The sequence below is a fragment of the Gouania willdenowi genome, chromosome 3, assembly GCF_900634775.1.
Source record: "Gouania willdenowi chromosome 3, fGouWil2.1, whole genome shotgun sequence".
Classification (NCBI taxonomy): domain Eukaryota; kingdom Metazoa; phylum Chordata; class Actinopteri; order Blenniiformes; family Gobiesocidae; genus Gouania; species Gouania willdenowi.
This window is the reverse complement of record NC_041046.1, coordinates 27518842-27543401: the sequence shown is the minus strand read 5'-3', so window position 1 is coordinate 27543401 and position 24560 is coordinate 27518842. Positions and strand designations below refer to the sequence as shown.

General features: G+C 37.4%; 2 protein-coding genes across 4 annotated transcripts in view; both read right to left on the bottom strand.

Annotated features, from left to right (window-relative positions):
• tub (TUB bipartite transcription factor) overlaps positions 1–7036 on the bottom strand; it is a 55502-nt gene extending 48466 nt beyond the window's left edge. For 2 of the 3 annotated variants that reach the window (XM_028473483.1, XM_028473492.1), the window contains exon 1: positions 6841–7036. In XM_028473483.1, the coding sequence (XP_028329284.1) occupies positions 6841–6896 (56 nt within the window). In that variant the 5' untranslated portion in view covers positions 6897–7036. The remainder of the gene's footprint in view (positions 1–6840) is intronic. The other variant, XM_028473509.1, reaches the window with a different exon arrangement.
• Positions 7037–8164: 1128 nt separating this feature from the next.
• rras2 (RAS related 2) overlaps positions 8165–24560 on the bottom strand; it is a 42021-nt gene continuing 25625 nt past the window's right edge. The window contains exons 2-6 of the mRNA XM_028473523.1: positions 17680–17767; positions 16826–16928; positions 12611–12719; positions 11444–11562; positions 8165–9911 (exon numbers count right to left, since the gene is read on the bottom strand). Coding sequence (XP_028329324.1) covers positions 9824–9911; positions 11444–11562; positions 12611–12719; positions 16826–16928; positions 17680–17767 — 507 coding nt within the window. The 3' untranslated portion in view covers positions 8165–9823. The remainder of the gene's footprint in view (positions 9912–11443; positions 11563–12610; positions 12720–16825; positions 16929–17679; positions 17768–24560) is intronic.

The window sequence follows — 24560 nt, the reverse complement described above, 5'->3', positions numbered from 1 at the left end:
GACCTGCATCTGCTACACGGGTTAACAACAACAGTCACCCAAAGCACAATCAACCTGGCTAGCATGTCGGCAGTTTGGAAAGCTAAGTATTGCAATTTGAAATTTGCGTAACGCGGAAATAAGTCATGGTGGAGCTGGAAACAAAACGCTACCTCATTCGCCATTTAAAAAAACACCACACCGCCAAGTAATGAGTATGCAGCATTTGAAGCTAGCAATCAAGCTATTGCTAAAGCTCGTGGGAGTAAAGAGCCAGTGGGCAGCTGTGAGCAGTGAAAAGAGCAAAACAACAACGGAAAAAATAATAGAGTTCATGAAATTTGAAATCAAGTGACTGCAATAAGTGTGAGAACAACTTATTGTACCATGTTCATTCTTGTCATTACCTATTGACTTTTTAAAAATGTTACACATGCTACACTTGACTTTTTTTTTTTGATAATGTTTGACTTTTAAGAGCTTTTGTCCTGTAAGCTGTTGCAAGTTATTTTTAGATTGATATTTCTACATTTAAATAACAAAGCTGCAGCATTTGGACATTTTTGCACTACAAGGAAACCTAAAACTCAGGACACTTTATGGGTGGTTTAAAATGTTGTGTTAGTTTTTCCTGTAGATTACTATTCCATCATTTACCTCAAAACTTGTGATTTTCTTTAGTTGTAAAAACAAAATACTGCTGTTAACTTTATTTTTGGCAAAGAGCTCAAAGCAGGTCTGCAGTGTAACATGGTGGACAAGTTTTGTTTATTTTTTAAATGTAAAAAATGAAAGACTAAAGGAACTAATATAATTTAGTATTTTGGACAGCAATGTTATAAACTTTTCATTTATATTTGAGATAAATAACTCATGTGCAGTTAAAACACATTTTTATTGTTTCATGGGTAATGTTCAATGTTTTACAAAAAAACACGATTGGAACATTCAAGGTGTATGCTGTCAGTTATAACAAAAAAAAATGAGATCGTCCAAAATCAGAATAGGCAGGTCAGACTTCTTAAAAATCGGTGATCAGCCAGAAAATTGCAATCGGTGCACCCCTACTTACTGAATAAAATGTGTACAGCAACATGCAATGTCCATAAACCAGCCTTTGCCTGTGATTTAAAACAACCATACGTCTCTGATTTGTATCTTGTCAATGCACCTTTCACCACCCTCTCTATCCCAATGTCCAGGACAGTGTTGACTGAGAAGGTGCTAGGATACTGTGTACTTATAGGTGCTGTAGGCCCTGTGAACAAAAAGTCTTGACCATGATTTACAGTAACAATTAAACGGAACAATACTTTTTTAATGGAAGAAGAAAAGAAACAAGTCTGTGAATCCTTTTTCTCCTGTAAAATAGCAAAACTATTGCCAAATCGATTACAATCACAACGCAACATTAAATGAGGCATTTAGCAGAACATGTTAAACTATTATGCTCTCTGTTTCAGTTTGCTGTGGTTACTCCAGTTAGCCTTAAACTAATGTTGTGCCTTTCATCTGCATGAGGACCCTGCAGACCTTTGTTTGTCTCTGCTAACCAAGGTATGCAATCGTATATATGTATGTGTATTATTAATTTTACCCGAAGCAGTATTTGTATGACAATTAAGCAAGCACCAAATCTGGGGGGACAGAGCCTTCTCCATAGCTCTGGAACACACTCCCTGCACACATTCAACATTGTCCCGACCCTCCAACGTTCAAATCACTCATCAAACTCACCTTTTTAAACTAGCTTTTAACTTACAATGGCTATGTATTTACCTTTGTTGTTTTTAGTTTCCTTTTTTGACTTGTGCGTTATTGTTCCAACTGTAAAGTGTCTAACTGGTCAGTTGTGACTTCATTTCTGTGGCTGTGATACAATCAAACAGTGAGGCTGCTTACAGCCACCTCAGAGTAGTGCATGAGGTGTAAAGTACTGATTTAGTAGATAAATTATACCATTCTCTCATTCTAATCTCACATGTACTGCTCTAAAAAGACCATACAATAAACAATATCCTGCAGAAGTGTGACAAGACCATCGTCTACGACAAAATCCTCTTGGGAAAACCCAGTACTGATCCTGAATTACAGCTACATTGTCTAAAAAGTACACTGCTGTCAGAGAGAAACCTCCTACCCATTTATCATATAATCGTATTGATTACCCATACACACTCGCGTAATTACCGTACACTCTGTGAATGCCACTATTTGTGAAGAGCAACTTCAGGGTTTTTATCCTGCCAGCATGTGTCATCATTGGTTAACACTGCATGACTTTTACAGACAACCACAGTATGTATGTCATATACTATACATTTTTGCACAGCCCAGCAGCTCTCCCTAAGGAAGGGTAAGCTAGACTTTATTAGGGGGAAAAAGATAAAAAAAGAGGGCTGTGTTACATCTGAGGTAATAGGGGGAAACACATGAGAAAACAGGTTAAGGAGGACAGAACAAGAAAGAAGAGACCATGCTGTTGGTACAGTATAATGTGATGCTACCATTGAGTAAAGCATTGGAATCTGCTGTGACAAATGCAGAGATAATTTTAGGGGGAAAACATACTAATGCTCACACGCTATGAAGATAAGAGTGAACAGAAAGAGGGAGTGTGTGGTTACAAGTGTGACAGAGCTACAGTACTTGATGGAAGCAAATTTGGAATTTTCTGAATTGTCAGCTGCTCTAGCAGAAATAAAGACATGAGGGGAAAGGGAGTTTTTTTTATCTTGTGTCACATCTTTTTTTTTAAGTCCAACCAGAGGTGGACAGAGTACTTCCCTTTATTACTTAAGTGAAAGTACAGATACTCCTTGTCAAAAAACTACTCCAATGGAAGTAAAAGTAGTTCAGTCAAAATATTACTTAAAGTAGCATAGGGAAAGATTTGTAAAAAAATAAACATTCATTTTAAGCTCAAAACCAAAAGGAATGAGCCCACACGCATATGTCTCAATTGCCCTATTACCCTGAACAGGCTGTGCTGAATAAATCATCTCTAACATAATTTCCATCATTATATGCATAATGTTTATAAAACTGTACAACTGAATAACACTGTGGTATTTAATGAACCACCATAACATTTAGGTTTATGTGATTAAAACCACATGAAACCAACCAAAATACCTTTATTTACAGACTGAACAATGAGCTATTCAACAGACTCAACATTACACAAAAAAGTCTGAAATAACTCAGCTGCATTCATCAATACAGCTGGTTTGTTATCCCATATGAACTAATCCAACCATTACCTGTATGAAATAAACAACGTATTTACATTACTTCTAGTATAATTTAAGCAGCATGAGATTAATTTTTAACTGTAAAGAATTAGCATTAAACTGCTGCTTTTGGTTTCAAAAACCTTGAATGTGGGCCTGAAATACAGACACGGGAGGAGTTTCTTAATTATTCTCAGGGTCCATCTGTGCCAAAGTGATTGTCCAAACAAGACTGCAACATGCCTTTCGTTGATTGGCTCTTGCATTGACAAGCATGATGTATTAAATATATGGTAGAACTGTGACGACCCAAATGAGGATCAACAGAGCCTTATTACCTAAGTAAACCTAAGTATCAGAACTGAAATAATGAAAAAAAAAACTGAGTTGACATGAGAGAAAAAGCACTGAGTAAGGAGAGTATTCTTAGAAATGTAGTGGAGTGAAAAGTAGTAAGTATCCCCCCCCGCCAAAATAATACCAAATATCAAGTAAACCATAGATACTCGAAAACACTACTTCAGTACACTACCGTACTTAAGTAAAGTTACTTTGTTACTGTCTAAGTCTAACAATGAAAGAACCGCAATTACAAAAGGGTTTGTTCTTCATCACGAAAAATGTAGGTTATGTATAGAACCCCGGTTCTATAAGTAATATGAGTGAGATGTCGCACTAAGGGGAGAAACACTCCCTGAAGCCCTCAGAAGCACTTTTCTCAATCCGCCAAGCCCTGATTTTGTGAGATGTCTCACTATGGGATATGGCAGCTCCCGTAACGCAGACATGCTTATCAAGCAAAAAGAGCCTGCAAGGCAGAGTCCGCTATACATCAGGACAGCAAATAGTCCAGCATGTAAACCCAGGAAAACGTGAGGGGCGAGGACCAACTCACCGCTGGACAAATGTCCTGAACAGACACTCCCCTAAACAAGGCCGAGGACATGGCAGGACATCAAGTCGAGTGTGAGTGCAGGCCCTCAGGCAGCCGCAGACCCCAACCCTCGTAGACCCCCATTGTTCTTGGTAATGGGGAGCCATTCAGCCCTCTGTCAGCGGCAGCCTGCCCAACAGCAGAGGGGTCGACCCTGTCAAGGCGGCGCTCCCTGCCGGTGTAGCAGAGCCATACCCCCAGGAACGAGCGTGCAGTACTGCTCAGGAACTCTGCAGCCTCCAACCCGGAGAAGGCCGAGGCCTCCCGCCAAATGGAGACAGCAGGTACCGTTACTACGCTGCTTATAGTAAAGGGGGCACAGTGTTGACCGGCAGCTGGGTAGCTGGATTTTGGGAGCTCGGGTACCGTGGAGGTGGGGCTCTGAATTTCACTTACCTGTGAAGGAGCAGCACTTACCGAGCAGAGCAAGGTGTATCAATGATTAGCTGTTCATTCCTGAACATTGTACATTATAAAGGATCCAAATTTCAGTGCATCAATTCACAGGTATTGGATTGAAATTGGGGAATTTTCATGAATGGTAGACACCGGAGCATTCCCACTAAAACCTTTCCTAAAGAACAACAATGCCTCTGTCTGCTTGCCCTAATCCCAATTTCAATTCCTAAAAAAGGTATAGTGTGGCAGACATACCTTAACAATGAAATATGGTCACTACAATTGGGTGCCTATCAAAATCATTTCCAACTTTACTCTCCCATCTTCCCTGCTTGTAAACGTTGATGGCAAAATGTGCCTTAACAAAAAGAAAGAATCAGTGTGTTATTCTCTTCCAATGGTAAAATGTTATGCCTTTTTACTTTATGTAATATGAATAAATGATTTTGATTGGGCAGTCTTAGATCCCTTTGGTACCTTTGGTGAATGAACTCAGATGTTTTTGTCGTTCATATTCCGCCATCCTTGCACTCCTTTTGTTTACTCGTCACCATTGAGATTCCTGACTCATTCGCACTTTGGACTGACATTATGATAATGGTGTTGAGTACACAACATGCACAGGGTCCATTTTCATGTTTTCATTTGCAATTTATGAAATGCTTCATTACACTCCTCCACTCGCACAAATTTGGAAATGGTTGAAAAGCACAAAGCCATTTCTTTCCAGCAATCAGTTTGTTATTTATTATTATTTTGTAAATTCATCTTCTAGTTGATCCATATGTACATTAAAAAAAAAAAAAAAAAAAAACTGAGATATTGATGAATATTTTGGTTATATAATCCTGATTTAAGCTTGAACGTATTTCTTTGTTTTGTTCTTGTGTTTTTCTTTGTGATATAAACTGATAAGCTCTTCCTAAAGAGGACTTTCTTGCAGTTGATGTCTGCAAAGCCCTTGTTGACCACTGTATCCTCATTAATAGGCAAAAATAATGTGTCGGAATCTCTGGGAAAGCTCCTCATTCGTTCTCATTAATTATTTATGATGAAAGTTTCTAAGAGTCTGGAGGTCTTTCTAAAGGTGAGTCCACTGCATCCTAATGTGGGATGCCTCAAGGTTTTGTTTTGGGTCCAGGGCTGTTGGTAATGTATTAGCATTTTCAAAACATTCCTCTGCCTCTCTAAACTGAACACCGTCACTAGCCTAGCGAGAACTGCCACCTGAAATGGCCTGGGTGGCAGTTCTCACAAGATCAGTGCAGACAGAGGCAACAAATCCAGAAATAACTCAGAAGAGATGGATGGATGTTAGAAGACGCTCCGGCGAAAAAAAACAAAGAACTGGTGTAAATACGTTGTAAAATGTGACAGAGAGTTTAGGTTCCTAAAGAGCAGCAGGATGTGACACAGTTACACGTTCTGTTAGATTAATAACTGAGATTATAACGTCTACCACAGCGGAAGGAACCACGTAAGTCACCATGAAAAATCAGCCACAAAATCCCTCCTTCCAAAAAGTGTTAAAGGTCTATATTAAGTCATTAGTGAATACCAGAGAACCACAGGTGAGCATGAGCAATTATTAAATAATATGTAATAAAATAAAATGTTAATGTCTAACTAAAAGACACGCAACGTGAAGGTAACAGTAAATATGCATCGTGTTGACTTGTATATGAACTGTAAGTATATTAAATAAACACGCGTGCTTCATATACACATTTATGTTTTTATTTAGGCTGTTTGATAGATTAGGAATTAGGGCTGGGAAATATATCGAGATTCAAGATGTATCGAGTTTTCTATTTTGGCGATATAGAAAACTACAATATCGCATATATCGATATATATCGTATTTTGTATAAAAACACTTGCTTTAGGAGTCGCTGCTTTTATTTCTCAGAACAACATGTAAAGCTCAGTTAGATGGATTAATGAGTGCGCTCTAACCCAGATCTTCCCTATGAAAAGCCACACTACAGAACTCACTCACACATGCTGTCCCTTACAGGTGAAAAAGCCAAAAGTGGCACGTATTGTGCAGCTGTTTGATAATAAATGTGTCTGTGTGGCATTTAGCATCAGCAGATCTGGGTTAAATCTGCCCTGAATGTGTTTCTGTGGGAACGTTTTGATGACGTGGAACATTAATGAGAACAACAATGACGCACGCACGCACGCACGCACGCACACACACACACACACACACACACACACACACACACACACACACACACACACACACACACACACACACACACACACACACACACACACACACACACACACCTGTCATAAGTCCATCTGCTGTAAGACAGGCTCCTGTTGCTGTTGACGGCGTCCATGTCTTCTTCTTCTTCTGCTGCTGCTGCTGCTGCTGTGGTGGTGGTGGTGGTGAGACGCTAAAACCTCCTGCTGTTCTACCGACGATAAGTTGCTTTTCAATGAACGAGTAGGAGATGCTGAGCCTCCGTTCTCCTGTTCTACGGACGATACCACTACAGACAGGGGAGTCCCTCAGTCACCCACACACACACACACACATTCGTGGACGTGAGTTTTTTTCCCCCCCATCCACCTGATTACTGTCTCACTGATGACATTAGCGTTAGCATTAACTAACATTTAGACTAACTTTACTCTTTTCCAGGTAGCCCTATGGAAGCCCATTCCCGCCAGTAAAAAAAGAAGACAAAAAACAACTCGGATGAACAAAATAATTAAACAAAAAAATGAATTCATAATTATGACTTAGCATCTCATAATTGACTTTTTTTTAAAACTCTTCCTAGTAGTTTTTTTTTTTTTAATTTATTATTTATTTGTGGGAATGGGCTTTTATTAATTTCTGTGTTCATTTCGTGCTTTTTTTACAACATTTTTTTCAAGTGACAATAATTAAACCAGGGGTCACCAACCTGTCTGAAACTGTGAGCTACTGGAAAGCTAAAAAAAAAAAAAAAAAAAACAAACAAAAAAACTTAAATTTTCACCTTTTCACTTCAGGTTTCAAAATGTGACACTTTATTTCTCCTATTTATGCTATTGTTTCATTTTCATTACGTTTCTTTGGAAATCCTCACGTTCCTATTTCATGGAGGTTGATTTGGGTCTTTATTATTCAATAAAAAAAATAAAATAAAAAAAAAATTTTCAGTTAAAACAAAATATTTTAATCAGAAAAAAATTACATTTTCAATCAAAAAAGCTTACTTCAATCAAAAATAAATATTTTCAAAGAAAATATTGATTTGCAAAAAAACAAAGTAAGTTTCTCTTTGATTGAAAGTGTTTTTTTTTTTACTGAAGTCATTTTTTTTTGTATTTCAGTCATATCATGGATAGTACATTAGTGTCTATTATTCAATCAAAAAAAGAAAACATTTTAATGAAAAAAAAATGTGCAGGGATAGTCTGCAATAATCTATATTTCATCACAAAGTCAAAACGACCAACGTATGTGCAATTCACACGGATGAATTACATTCTAAACATTAAATAAAAATAGATTTAACCTAATTGTCTGCTGTTAAACGTGACATTTTCAAGGCCTGTAGAGCAGTTTTGTTGTTTTTAATTAAAAAACAAAAAAAGAAAGAAACCGTACACCATCTGGCTCACCGACAGATTTTATTTTACCTCCAAAACTAGGCACAAAGCAAAAAGAAAAAGCATGATTTATAGATGTACAATTGGATCTGCAATAAAGATGGACTGTGGACACTGAAAATCTTAATTAGAATATTTCTTCTCTCTAATAAAAAGCTAAACTGGGGCTTCACTTCAAACTGGTGATAAATATATTTTCAATTATTCAAAAACAACAACAACCCCAAAACAATCTTTGCTCACATCAATGTGAATAACTCTAATCATGGTTTCTTGGGCCAAAAGTCAGCATTTCTTTATGATAACCAAGAGAATTTAAATACTCTTCTTTACATAAATACACAGCTGTAATGTGAACATGTATTTACTTATAAACATATTAAAAAAATACTTGTCACCAGGTAGGATAAGAAAATAATGTATAAAAGTAGAAACATTTAATTAAGTCCGTTATTCCATCATCTGACTTTGTTGCTGTTGATATTTCAAGATGTGATGAATAAACTAAATGCAGTACTTCATTTAAAAGCCTGAACAGAAGTACAGATAGAGGGAGGAAAGGCAGACGATCATTGGAGTTTTGTGGAAAGAAAAGCTTCCCACGTGAGCGTGCACGTGACACAGCATAGACATGTTGCCACTGTTGCATTGAAATGGCAAGACTGTTTTTGTTCTCTGTGGGAGCTTCCATAATACATTGGAATGATCCGATTTTTAACCTAATTTGTCTCAAATGTGTCCATCTACATTGTTTACCTAGGGACATGTTTGAGCAATAACTTCCAATAATTTTGTTGTAAAAATCTATATATTTTTTGAAAAAATTGGCTAAACGGAAAAATGTGCTACCATTGATACAATAAATCAAATGAGATGATAAATAGTTAAGGCAATAAGACTTAAAAAAAAAAAAAACACAAATAGCCACCCCATGTTTTGATAGCAGGAACCATTAAAAAAAAAGAAAAAAAAAAAAAAAAAAAACAAATAATCCACTGCAGAAGGCCAGAAATGTTCTATTAAAGGCTGTCTAGGCATTATATTTATATACAGACTTATATATTGTATTCAATTTCATACATGTAAAACCAAACTCACCTTCACTCACTGTACTGTGGTGATTTAATAGATCATTAGAAACACATTTGAAAATCACAACAAATGTCACATATGTACAGTAGCAGATTAGCACATGGGAGTAAAAGTGGATGTGGCACAACATACACAAAGCTTCATTAGATGATCTCTCTGCTCAGGTCAGACACTAAAAGTAAGTCATTAACATTCTGGTTATAAAGTTTTCATTCAATCTCGGCAGCAAGTACAAATGTCACAACAAGGCAAGTGGAGTCCATCGGAGTACAAAAACGTTAATTTGTCTGTATGATTCAGAAGGCGATGTTTAGTGTTGGGATTCTCCCATGTGAATTAGATTAGGGCTGAAGGTAGAGTGGTGTTAACATTTGGCATTGTCAAGTGTCCATGACGATGTCCTGGAGTGGCGGCGGCGACGACAGTTCCTGGTCAAAGTATCTGAGAAAAAGGCCGACTGAAGTCATGCAGGTGGAGAAGGCAGCGGTCAGCCATCCACTGGGGATGGGATGTCAGGCAGAGTGGGCGGGGCAGGCAGAGGAGCTGCATGAGTTACAGTGATAAGGCCGACTCAGACGATCACACAATGGCAGCCGCTCTTGTCTTTCTCTTTCCTCGTAGGCTCTGGCGATGGTGGACATTCCTGTTCTTGGAATTTCCTGGGAGTGGAGGGAACAAATGATATCATTATCAGTTCACTTTGCTTCGGTTTTACTGCCGCTTTTCAACATACTGTAACATTATATACACAAATAAGTAGGGTCGTCACTTTAACACATTCAGTGTGATTAATTAAATACGGGAAAAAATAACGCACAAAAAAAATAGCTAATAGATTTTTTTTTTTTTTGCACTTTCAAACAGCGCAGAACCATTCTCATTTAAAGAGTTCACAGTATACCCATAATAGTGACGCACAGAATACAATACAAGAAGGGAGTGTCAGTGTTCAATCCTTTCAACGCATGCGTGAACCTCGTCTACACCCGGTCGGCAGTTTGTGTACTATTTAAAAAGTTGAAACCCTGCTATTTCAAAATAATTAAAAAATTGTTTTGATTTTGTGGGTGCAGATTTCAAAAATTGGTTATGCTTCCCAGAATAGATTTGTTTTTTTTTTTTTATTGTATTTTTCACATTTTCGTGGGTGACCACTGGGTGGCGGTAATGCATCAACAAGTGATTGGAAACTCAAGGTAGAGTTACAGCAGCGTGGGTATTTCCTTTGGCGGACAAACCAACAACCGTGATTAAACCTGCACCTGTACGATACTATCGGCCAATTTTTGCGTTTTTTACGAGTATCGGCATCGGCCGATGTGGGCTGCTGCGTTCGCCGATCCACTTTATTTAGTTTAGGATTCAGCTTACGTGTTTGGATAAGGAAAAAAAAATTGTGATAATCATTAATGTAGAATCGTAATACTTGTAAAATTAGAATCGCAATTTAAATCGAATCGGTACTCAAGATTAAAATCTAATTGGGACAAAAGGGTATCATCCCAGCCCTAACATGTGTACTTATGTAATATTCAACAAACATTGTATGGTCGGTTTACGTTCAAATATCATGTCCCAGGAGCTCTGTCGTAAAGATTTCGAGTGAAGGAATGACGTAGTCTAAGCGCATGCGTTAAAAGGATCCGAAAGGCCCGTTAAAGAATCGGGCACTGACAGGGAGACTGCAGAGCTTCTCAGCTCCAATGGCAGCCTCCGCTACCACTTCAATGCTAAACATGTAGCAGCTAGCACAGACAGAGAGCGTGGACTCGGACAGTGCTAGCTGCTACTCGCCGTGTTTTCAATCCACACTGGACAAGATGACAGGGTTCAGAGACAAAACTAGTCCATGAGTGACAAATTAACAAAGTCACTGGATAAATATTATTATCTGAAGGAGAGAAAAAGCAACAAGTTTGGTGTTTAATAATTGTATTGCTAATAAAAGTGTTAATTTAAATTAAAATACCTTAAATTGAGGGCTTTTCTCAGCGATTTTTAGGTGAGATTAAAAGAGATTAATTTGATTAATTAATTACAGAGCATAATTAATTAAATGGCAGAATTTTTTTAATCTCTTGACAGCACTACAAATAAGTAATAATCACATTTCTTCTGTTTACCATCATGGACTGCATTATTGTTATTTCAGTGGGAGTAATAAACACAGATAGTCCCATAAATCACATACCTGATTACTCTAACCAACTCGTGGAAAGCCTGGTCTACGTTCATTCGAATTTTGGCTGACGCCTCCATATATGTCACCTTTAATTGTCTGGCTAGCTGCTGGCCCTCCTCCTGGGTTACCTGCACCAAAACAAAAATGTGATGAAAGATCAGATTCTGCCATCTTGGAATATCAATTATTACACTAAACAACTATTTTTAACACACTGTAAAACAGTCAAAACTGGGTTGGGCTGGCCATCTGGCATACTAGGCATTGTCCCGGAGGGCCGGTCTGGTCCGCTATGTTTTCTTTTTTGTTGACGAGCGAGTGCAGGCAGACGTGGTAACAGGTGGCCAAAAATTGTACAAAAGTGGCAAAAATGTGGCAAGAAAAAAGTGTAAAGTGACTAAAATGGGCCAGAAGCAACAAATAGGCAAATAAAAAGGAACCATGTGGTATGAAATGTCAAAGACTAAGCAAAATGTGGGAAACAATAGTGGGAAAAAAAACTAAAATGGGGAATAAAAGTAGGGGAAAAGGGAAACAATTGGTATTTATAGCTTATTTGGATGAAAACTGGCCAAAAAAACTAAAGAAAGGACAAAAATTGGATAAAAGTGTCATAAGAACTTGCAAAATTGAGAAAAGATGGCTAAAGTCTGAAAAAAGTGTTGGAACGTTTTGAAAATGGTACAAAGGAAGTGGCAAAATGGCCAAAAAATATAGGTAAAAAGGGGTTCAAAAGATTCTCCCTTTAAGGTTTTCTAGGGAATAATAATTAAAATGAAGACAAAGCTTCTCCATGGTGTCCACTGATAATGTGGTGGACTAGTCTGGACACAAAATGCCAAGGCTGAATTTGTGTCCCAGTCCACCCCTGCTCTTGCATGAATGTACTATTGAGAGAAAGTAGCTCAGTCTATCGGCAGAGCTCTTTGTCACCATATGGGGGCAGTGTAGATCAACTAATGGATGTGACCACAGGCAGACTCATCACTGTTTCCCATTCATCCTCTCGACTTCTCATTCATTCATCCTGCTGTATCTCAGCAGCGAGTCACAGCGGCATCACTCACTCTGTAACATGTCAATGTCATTTCTACAGATATTGTTATTTCAATGCAACAAACAATGAATATTTTTCACAGCCAACAGGTTGGGGTCTCTGAGTTCTGCATGACTTACTTGTCGCTGTAGCTCCAGATCGGCTTTGTTTCCTACCAGGATCATTGGAAATTCATCTCTGTCTTTGACTCGAAGAATTTGTCTTTGGAATTTATAGATTTCTTCAAAGCTGCAAAGAATGGGGCATTGTGTTATAATGGCGCTTCCAAAATTGCAGTGCCATTAGGGCTTTTTGTGTATTTGACATTGATAACATTCATAAGAAAGTCCTTGCAGCAGCCATTCAAGCATCAAGTGTAAGAACTCCCTTAGAATCTGGCAGTTATTCGCGTCTGAAAGCTACATTGAGGTTGATAGCATACTATTAAGTAAGGTCAGTCTACTAACAACTGGCATGTGGTAGCACATTTTCATATTTTACTTTGTAGAAAAGAAAAAAAAAAGCAACATTTAGGGATAGAAACATGGCATGTGTATCAGGTTTCAGGAGCGTAGACGGCTTGGTGAGTGCTTAGTAAATCTGAAAAGATTGGATTAATATAAATGTAGGAAGGAAAGACTGTTTACGAGATAAACACATGGAAGGAGCTGGAGGTGGGTGCAAGGGAAGACAGCGCTCTGGACTGCAGGAAAGTGGCAGTAATAAATGTTTGGTTTTTGATCTGCAGAGTCTATAGACATTATAGCTCTTTTACTAAAAACTAACTTTGCTGTTAACCATTATTTCATTCCATTATTATTTTTCAACTCAAAAAAATAATGAGTAATAAAGGCACATCATTTAATAAAGGTTTTTTTTTTTTTTTTTCCCTTAAATATCCATAGTGCATTTAGCACTAAAGACTAAACTATAAAGTCTTATTAGTACAACCATCAATAGAAGCAGCTTCTTAAGAACTTGACTCTATGCTGGTTGTTCCATATCCTGTGACTGTTACCACGGTTACTACCAGTGGTGGACATTAACAAAGTACATTTGCTTAAGTACAATACTAAAGGACTGATTTTAAGTATCTCTACTTTACTTGAATGTTATTGTTTGTCAGATACTTTTGAAAGACAAACATATTACTTTTTACTCTACGAATTTTACTTCACTACTTTTGCTTCTTGTATATATCTATTATGTTTGTACATTTGTATTAGCATTATTTTCTACTGTAATGTGTGCACTTGTATTTAATCCACAGTCTTTTACTTAAATATGTACGTTTTTCTTCTTTCGTCTTTATTCTTTTTATTTGTAATATTTATTGAGACTCTGTAACAAGTAATCCCCCCACAGGATAAATAAAGTATTTCTGATTCTATAGACGCCTTAGTGACTCAGCACGTTACTCAGCACTTTCTTTTTTTTTGTTGCTTCACTTCTAATCCAAAAACAGTTTCTGTTGATCTTTGTATGGCTTGACGTACAGTAGTTTGGCCATACCTTTAAAATGTCATGTTTATCAGTGCCACAGCTCATTTATAGAGGTGGGTGAAGCATTGTTGTTGTTTGAACAATCACTTCTGTGGAGAATAGAATAGACTGACCATGAGAAGGATGAAGATATACTCCACCGGAGCATCCGTGGCTGCATGTTAAAGGTTTTTGAATCATAACAGTCGTTGAATGCTGAATAGAAAATGTCTGGTTGGATAAACAACAACAACAACAAAAACTGAACATTGCATCATTATTTTACTACTACAAGTAAAGGAAATGTGTTTTTGTGATAATAATGCAGCTGTTTTTTTATTTTTTATTTTTTTATTACATATAACAGTCGATTTGGTTGATGAATGCAGCAGAGTTTATATCGGACATTTTTAATTACTTTCAATACATAACTAATTTTTTTTAAGTGAATACTTCCGCAATTTCACACAAGTCATATTTTGACTAAGCTACGTTTACTTATATTGGAGTAGTTTATGACACGACTTTCTGTACTTCTACCTATTTTATGAGGTTGAATACATTGTCCACCGCTGTTTACTACTAGGGGTGTCCCGATCCGATATTGATATAGGATATCGGTTCGATATCATCCAGAAAATGAATATTGGATTTTATCGGACTGCATCGAAAAGCGCCGATATAATATATATATATTGTTTTTTTTAATTGATTTTTTCCAATAACCTCTTTTTTTTTTTTTAATTTCTTTTATTCAATCATAAAATATTCTTATTCTGAAAGGTTATATTATATGTAATCTATTGGTTTATAATAAATGGGTCTTTTTTTTTTTAATAATCAAGCCTTTTCTAACATTCCACACTACCATATAAGTAATAAAAGCATGTATGATTCGTGCTGATATCCAATTGTATCGATATCGTCCAACACTCACGGCCGCAATATAGATATCGTATCGGAAGTGAAAAAGTTGTATCGGGACATCCCTAGTTACTACTACATCCATCACAAATATGGAGGGGGGGGATGCGGTGCACCTTATTCCTGGGGGAATTACTGCAGGTTCATAGTTGTAGAGAAATCTGTCAATAACACTGAGTGAGTACTTGACACTAATGAATGCGTTTTTTCCCACAAATTATCTAGTAGCGTTAAAAATGTCACCTTTAAATTCATATTTTCAACAAAAATATGCCAGGGATTGTAGAGTCTTAAACATCGTAGGTTCATGAGAACTTCATGGCTTTTAATATTCTGGCTCCTAGTAGGGAAATAAGTGAAGCATCCATTTGTCATCAGGTTAATTTAAATTAGGTACATTTAAATTAATGTCACTCATTTAAATGAGGTTGATCAAAACTGAATCAATAAACCTGCTCCGATTCAGTAAACCATTGATCCCTGAGGGGGATTAATGCTGCTCTCATACATTTTAATGAGACATAAATAATCCATGTCAGTACAACTTATATTTACCTTTGATTTGTCGCTTACACATTATTTAAAATTACACTTATTTTATTATTTATTTTGTTTCCTCACAGGAGTTAAAAAAGTAATATTATTATTCCATTAGATCAGTGGATCCCAATATTTTTGGTCCCGTCTACCATCTTTTGCTTTTTTTTTTTTCAAATCATGTGTACCCCCTCTTCATATCATAAGTACCCTCTCAATAATTTCATATACTTTTTCATTTGTGGAACAGCGGACTCTCTTAAACGTGTCTCGGACATTGGTTTCCTATAAGGCTTAATCTACAATCTATTCAAAACAATGAGTATAATTTAAACTACAGTTTTATGTGATTACTTCAATAGTAAGTAAAATGTAGCTAATTATTGTCAAAAGTGTGATAAAATGGCCTCTACAGCAAATTAAAAAAAAATCCTGTTTCAATAAATTACAAGACAATGTAGTATTTTATTGAGCAATAGTACTGTTAGTTTGTGGTGAATCTGTCCAAAAAAGAGAACTACGAATGTTTCACGATTATTTTTTAAATGAAATACCCCCTGCACTGTACTTCTGTACCCATGTTTGGCAACCAATGTATTAGAGTTATGGAATTTAATGTTTTACTGGTATGATGTCATTTTCTGTAATGTTTGTAAATATTACTGTACCCTGTGAATAATGCACTGAAACTTGATCTGAAGAAAATAGTGAAGTCGTAATATCTGCGAGACAAAATCGCAATTACATGTTTTCCTAAAATCGTTCCGCCTTAGAAAAAAAAAAAAAAAAAAAAAAAAAAAAACATTCGTTTTTACAATGATAACAGAAGTCAGGCCCATCTTTGTCCTTAGTGGCTGGATGGATGATGTGACACCCCCTATAGGCTCTGGATGCTGTTACCATGGACACCACAGTGGCCTCCACATAAACAAGTATTGAGGGAGAAAAAAATGCAACCTTTTACTTCTCAACCTTCACCAGGGGTCGTGTTTTACCACACATTATAAAGGTTAAAGGACAGTTTGTGCCTGCTAGTGTTTCCAGTGCACACACACACCCACACACGCTTGTTGTTGGTGAATACACAATGCAACGAAAGCACCTATGTTCCTTAAGTGTTACACTTAAGAAATGTAGGGTAACCACCCACAAAAAGAGAATTCAAGAGGAAGTGTAGCGAACAAAGGAAAATGACAACAAGGTCAACCGGAAGTAGAAGCAACAACACGTGAGAATAGGGGTGTAAGCCGTTTTTGGCTTCAGCGCAGAGAAGAAGAGGAAGAGAGAGTGTAGTTGTGAACAACAAGCAAAAAAACAAAAAAAAAAAAAAAACACAAATGACTAAAGAGATACGAGTGCGTCGCTGTGCTTTTTTTTGTTTGTTTTTTTTTTTTTTTTAAATCGTAACCTACCTTCCTCTGTCAGTGACGGAGAAGACGAGCAGGAAGCCCTCCCCTGTCCTCATGTATTGTTCTCTCATGGCTCCGAACTCTTCCTGTCCAGCCGTGTCTAGAACTAGAAAGCAGTGACACGCGCACACAATAACTTGCAGTGCAAATACAACACGCGGCATCAGTTTTTTAAGTGCAAACAGGAAGATGAAAATTATATTCACATTAATAACAATTATGACATAATTACAATTGAAACCAATTATAAAAATCTGTTGCTGTTGTAATTGACATGAACACTTTGTTAAAACTGTCATTTACAATGTAATTCAACACAAAACTGTTGAACCATGTTACAGTTCTATGGCTTAAACATTACACGTAGGCCTACGTAGTTAACAATTATTAAAATATGTTACTTAATAAGTTTACCTGTCAGTTCCCTTGATGATCACTTCAACATTTAAAAAAATGTAATCAAGCTATACTGACAAAAACGGCTCAGACGCCCCCACACCAAAAATATTAAAACTAATATTTTCATTGATTAGGAAGCCTAAAAAGGTAACCACGAGTTGAAAAACAAATTAGATGATAGATAATATTTTAGTGTATTTTACAGCACATTTAGGAGAGGCTAACAGAAAGCTAACAGAAGAGGAAGGTCACGTTTTATTGGCTTATTTATTAAAGTCTGAATGTAAATGTAATTTATTTCAGGGGGCAAATATTAAGTGTAATTCGAATTAAATTGGAAAAAATGCTAGTTAACATAATTGTAATGTGAGTTGGAATTGAACAATGATAACTGAAGACATAATTGTAATTTAAAATATGTAATAAACCCCAACCGTGTGTCAGCACAGTCCACTTACTGTCCAGCCTGGCGGCCCTTTCATCAATGACACACTGCTTGGTGTACGAGTCTTCAATGGTGGGGTCATAATCAGTGACAAAGTACGACTATGAGAGAGAAAGACAAGAAAACAAAATGTAAGCCTGTGTTGAGAAATTAAAATCCTACTCACGCTGTGCAACACTGGTAAATGACCTGCTATGACAATCAATTTTACAGAAAAAAAAAACAATACTCCACCAATTCCACCAATACTTAAACATGTAGCAAATAGAAAACTTTACCATTGTCAGTCAGACCACAAAAACTGTGCGATTGTATGTAAGCAAATATACAAAATATATCAAAAAAGTGTGAGTCTTGATCTTGCTTGATTATTTTAGGTTTATCGGGGTTCTCGCCAGCGCTGTTGAGCGTAGGGGGCCCCCCCAACGTTGTCATTTTGCTCCCCTACAGAGTGATGTCGCCCTCTACAGTGCGTTTTTATTAGCGTTGGGGGAATTTTCTGTTTGTTCCTTTTTTAATCAGTACCGTCGTAATAGTCGTTGCAGACTTGGACACATGGGGACTTCCAGGCGTGCACGGGTTGTTTTAACTCTCTTTAATCTGCATAACCATGTTCAAAAAGGAGTAGGAGGAAGTATGAATACACATGATGCTGGTGAGAACCCTGTTTGTGTCGACATTTTACAAAGAAACACCCAAATACATTGATACGGAGATACGACACAAACATAGGTAAATCATTTTCTTGTCAAAAGACTAAGAAAAAAATAATTAAATTGTCAACATTAGAAGTCGTTAAGGTTTCATGTTTTACTTCTTGAACAAAACTACTCTTTTAGGAAGCAGATCAGGTGGTTCCAAAGTGAACACAACCAAAAATGAAAAAGCTGTCACTGTGTTTTAGGTCACAACAGACTTTCTTTACAATCAGCACCGAAACAACAATTGCTGCAGACAGTTTAACACACTGTCTGCAGACACCCACACCCACACACACACCCACACCCACACACACACACACACACACACACACACACACACAAAGTTGAATTACAATTTGTTGAAGCAACTTTAATATCTGGTGCCTCAGTAACCGTAACTGTAAGGGTGGGACCATGGAGGAAAAAAAAAAGAAGAGGCGGTGGAGGAGGAGTCATAAATTTTTTACATTTTTCTCATGTTTGGTAGCTCGTGCTCTCCTCCAGGACTAGTTAAGTGGTGACAGCTGAGGGGAGTGCTCAGGGAATGTCCAACCAACCAACACCCTAAAACACAACGTAATCCCAGGGAGACAAAAATCCAGACCCATTAAAAGCCACGGTTACGTGATGTTTTTTAATTCAGAATTAGTTAGTCCGAATTAAATCATTTTGAATTAAAATGTTCCCGAATTGAGGTGTACATGGAAAACCAGTTTATTCGGCTTCATTTAATGGCTGTGGGTGATGTGTTAGGTGCACCACGTGACTTAAAGTTCCGTCAGTTTTATTTTAGCTCATTTATTTTTAGCTACACGGCCAACCCTTTTATTTTAGCCCCAAACCTAACTCTAATCCTATCCCTAACCCAGGAAATACCCAAAAATGTTTTTGTTTTTTTGTATATGTAATTTTAAAGGTGGAATTTGCTGTGTTAATTTTGTTAAACATATATGACAAAAGTGGGATTAGAACCCACGGCAGTAGAAGGAAGAATTCTGGAGTCAGGCGCCTTAGACCACGGGGGCTATTGATACGTTTCCGTATCAATAGACACTTCCTTATTTAATTCGGCTTTACGTTTGGGGGTTGGGAAGGCTCTGATTGGACAGGGGGCGAACGTGACGCATCACGTCTATCAGGAAAAACACACAACAAACCTTTTATTGTCGGCTGTAACACAGAAGACCACACATGAGAACTGTTTTCACCTTTATTATGATTGTACTTTTGAAGCAGCAGATCGACAATAACACACGGTTTCATTTCAGACGGCGGAGCGGAAGAGAGATAGGAACTAATCATCGGTAAATAAAGCCCAGTAAAACTCCAGAAAACAATCAGCAGGAATAAATAGTTGCTCCCTGGTAAAGATAGTAGCTCTAACAACTGGTAAAATCATGCGCAGAACGACCGCAATTAACTAAAAGGGGAGTTTACAAGATTTCTTTAATTCGGAATTAAAATTGGAATAAACCAGCCACCTAATTCGGATTTCAATTTCATTCAGAAAGAGAGGAAAATTATCAAATGAAAGCATTATAACAATATGGGGTTTTATAGTGTTTATTTTTTTTTAGTTAAAAATGATAATCATACTGAATATCACTAGAAACTCACAAAATGACAACAAAAACACAAAATAAGAGAAAAAATATACCGAATAAAAAGAACAGAGAAATGACAAAATACACAAAAAATAACAAAAAAAACACACTATGAGAGAAAAATACACAAGATCACTACAAAATACACACAAATAACAGAAAACTTACAAAACGACATAAGAAACAACACCAGAAACACACACTGAAACAAAAACGGGATTTGTTTCAGTTACTCTTTCAAAAAAACATTTAGTAAATAAAACAGAAATAAGACAATTCAGCAGAATCAGTAGAAGTTTTCCATTCATATGATAAATCCTGGTCAAAGACTGTAATCAACCACAATTCCAAAACTATCAACACCCATAATCTAAAGTGAAATAATTGCATCAAATTAAAAATAAATAAATAAATGTTTGGATGGTTGAGGGAAGACTAACCTTTTCATACAGCAAACCTACTAACCTCGTAAACAAAAGCGTGTGTCATGCTGCGGCACAGTTGCTATCCTTCGAGGCCAAAATGTATGTGTTTGTTCTGAGAGAACAATTCTAACCCAGTGGAAAATATTTCACAATTCTCTAATGAAGAAAAGTAAACAAATGAAGAAATCTTTTTTTGCTGTTTTCTTGAAAAACCATACAAGATGAATGCAACAAAAAAAGCACAATTAACTCTTGATCAAAAGGAAATAAAACTGCAGTTTGTGACTATTTCTTAGCGCGTCGACCAATCAGGAGCTTTCCCCAACCTTGACGTATTCAGAATAATAAAAAAACACTAACCGGAGACAGATGGACAGGCTCTTCTGCTAGAATAGAGCGCCTGTAGTTGGTGTCCTGGTAGGACATATGAGCGCTGATGCGGGTCAGCAGGTTGTCAAACTGGGCACGGGAGAGACGGAAGTAGCGCTGAAAGCGACTCTCGTCCGAGCGCAGCTCTGGTGAATCCAGAAACGGCGCCGAGGCGCAAATAAAGCAAAGCCGCTCTCTCGATAATGTAGAGCCGACGAACTGGAGTCGAAAATACATCCGACCGGAAACACTTCTCAACACAATAACGTTCCCCACCACTTCACAGTCACTGGGTGAATTATGAAACTGATCGCCACAATATCATCCATTGTATAAACAGAGAAGCCCCTCGCCAAAACACGCTCAACACACTCTCTTCCCAACTTCTTTAGACGCTCTGTGACAAGCATTTGATTCAATGAGCACAAGCGTCCAACTAGGGGCGTGAGGCATGATTTTGACGCCCGAAACGCATTTGGTGTGAACGCAGCATTACACTGTGTCCCAGTTTTACTCTGCTCTAGCCTGTTCAATCAAACTCATTATGCTAATGGTTGTGAGAAAATTATGATGTATTATTAATTCTTTATTTTAAACAATAAAGAATTAAGAGCCTAAATCCTCCCCGTTGTTGTGGCCGATGCAGGTAAACGCTCAGTCACGCTGCAGAATGGGAATAAAGTGGCCTGTGTCACATCCACACGTACCACTATTCAATAATTCATCAGTACTACCGTTCATCCCAATCCATCTTCCGTGCACTGCCAGTGTGCCCACAGACGACATGATGGAGACAGGAAGAAAGAGAGAATTTAATAACTTGCTGCTTGTGCTCCACGTTCCTCCCTCACAACTGTAGCTTAGCCATGTGACCTCGGCCTCCCCTCACCCTCATATTTCTGTTCTATGAGCTGCGTTAAGCACTGCACTTCCATGTTTATCCTCCTCCTCCTCCTCCTCCTCCTCCTCCTCCTCCTCCTCCTCCTCCTCCTCCTCCTCCTCCTCCTCCTCCTCCTCCTCCTCCTCCTCCTCCTCCTCCTCCTCCTCCTCCTCCAGCATGGGTGGTGTATCTGCGGCACTCTGTCTTAGAGCTGTTTCCCATGATAAATGAGGCTGTTTGCAGTGCCAAAATCACCAGATCCACCACTGACAGGGCTGGAGCTCCGCCTGGTTCATTTCAACATGGCAGAGCAATGAGCTCAGTGGTGAAGTAAAGCATGACTCAAGAGGGCTACCGATAACTGGGTGACCTAATCCAGACCCCCAGCCAGTCATGTCCAGTAATACAATCGTGTACTCATTATGATATCAGACTCAGTGGGCTTCCCAACCTGAGATGGATGTTAAGAGGAAATGTAAATGGACTTAAGGGAGAAGAAGCAAAACAAGATAAAAGTAAATATATATATATATATATATATATATATATATATATAGACACACAAGTCTATTTTCAGAGCAGAATTTAATACCGAGCATTTTTAAAAGACAGATAGTGTGAGTGTAAAAATGCAGGGAGACGTGTGTGCTTTAAATGGCTTCCCCATCAACCATGTTTCATATAAGGGCTGGGCAATATATCGAGATTCAAGATATATCGAAATTTCGATTTTGGTGATATAGAAAATTACAATATTGCATATATATATATATATCTCAACCAATCAGTATTCATTTATAAAAGCACTTTTCATACAAAGAAATGTAGCTCAAAGTGCTTTTACATAGTTAAAAATAAACACTAGGGCTGGGATAAACGATTATTTTTACATCGATTAATCGAGTAATTATATTTTCGAAGCATCGATTAATCTAACAATTAAATTTTCCAGTTTGACTACATTCAATTATCTCCCCATTAATTGACTAAAAGTAATTTATACATGTTGATGTACATATCTAAAATGAAAAAAAAAAAAAACATGAATTCCTCAACATTGCAATATCTGTGTCTTCCTCTTCAACTCAAAATTCCAAAATAAAGTTCAAGTAAGAATATAAAAGTACAAAATAATGCATTCAGAGTCAGAGGTAGCATTAAAATAAACTTTCCTTTTACCTTAAGAAGTGTGTGTGTGTGTGTGTGTGTGTGTGTGTGTGTTTAAGGGAAAAATAAAAGGTCAGACTGCAAAGGAAAAACTCCAATAGATGCCTATGTGTACAGCAAACATACATTGTGTTTCATTTACAAATCAGGACGGACTACTAGGGTATCACAGTGGTATGTAAATGTGTTCTTTCATCGCACGGCGGGTGTTTCCGCCTTGTCCCATCAACATGCTGCCGTCCGGTCATACATGGAATAAAGGACGAGGGTTACAGGAACAGCTACCTACGACAAACGAGTGCGCGCTTTCACTGCCTTGCACTTTTGAAACTTGGAGGAGCCACTCGCGTTAGTTATTCTCCGGCGCCTCCATCTTTGTTTTGGTCGATTGATGCATCAGTGCGCACATTGTGCATCGACGTATTTTTTGCGTCGACGCAATGGAGAAAGGCACATGGCTGTATATACAGGGTTCCTACAGTTTGAGTCAAATTAGTTTCATGCCATTTGAAACTAAATTTAAGACCAACTTCACAGTAAACATAATTGGGGGAAAATAAATGTCACATCAATTACATAGGATTAGGGGAATCTTTTTCTAGTGTTTAGTGCAGACGTGCAACTGACGGCCGACAAAGTAAACACTGAAATACACTAAAATACACAAAAAACAGAACAAACCAATCTAAATTTAACCCAGAATTGTCTTTCTGGTAAACCTTTATTTGATTTTAAAATATTGAAATTTATATCGTGTTGTACCATTTTTAGAAAAAAATATTGAGATATGAGTTTTGGTCCATATCACCCAGCTTTATTTCATAGAACAAAAAAAAACTAAGAGCGAAAAAAAAAAAAAACTTAAGAATAACTTTTTTTTCTTGACTCTGATTTATAATACAGTTTTCACTTGCATCCTGTAAAGTAACTTCTCTAACATGATGCAGATAGCATTCAATGAAAAATGAAACCCATTCTCCAGTAAAGAAATAATTAGACACGCACCAACATGACTTGCAAAAAGGCGTGTACCGGTATATCCTTGTGATTGAATAACCTCACATATCACCATCTTTAATGGTTTTCTCTAACACCAAATGATCCCAACATTAGAGTACAAGGGTAAGCATTAGAAATAGGTAAACAAACACACACGTTGAACACACTAATGTCAAGAAAAGCAGTGGAATAAAGCCTCAGTAAAGTGAGGTGGCACTAAACCACTCAACAATGGTTTAGTGGCCTTTACATGCAGGTGGAAAGATTAGTGTGTCTACAGTCCGCCCTCAGCTCTGTCACCCCTGCAGGAAGGAAACTCCACCCCTGCTGCTGGTCAAGCCTTTGGGTTCCACCGATGACATATTCCCCAACCCCGCCTACCAACAACTATTCATACCTGACACACACAATGGAAGAGACCCACCCACCCACCCACCCACACACGTTACATCTGTGTGATTGACGGGGAGGAGCAGATACAAAATAAAGTAAGCAAAACATTCAACTGTGAGCCAGATAGCAAAATAATAATAATTTTGCCATCAAAAGCTTTGTCTCGGTGTTGTTTTTTTTTTTGTTATACTTTTCAAAAAAGCAAAAAAAATTGATTCAAAGTCACTGACAGATTTTTTTTTGGAATTTTTTTTTGATGAAAGTAGAGACTTTAATTTTTCAGAATCAGGTGTCCGAATTCAGATTGTCATATTACAAAATATTCTGTGGGTCTTTAAAAATCAGTCAAAATGCTC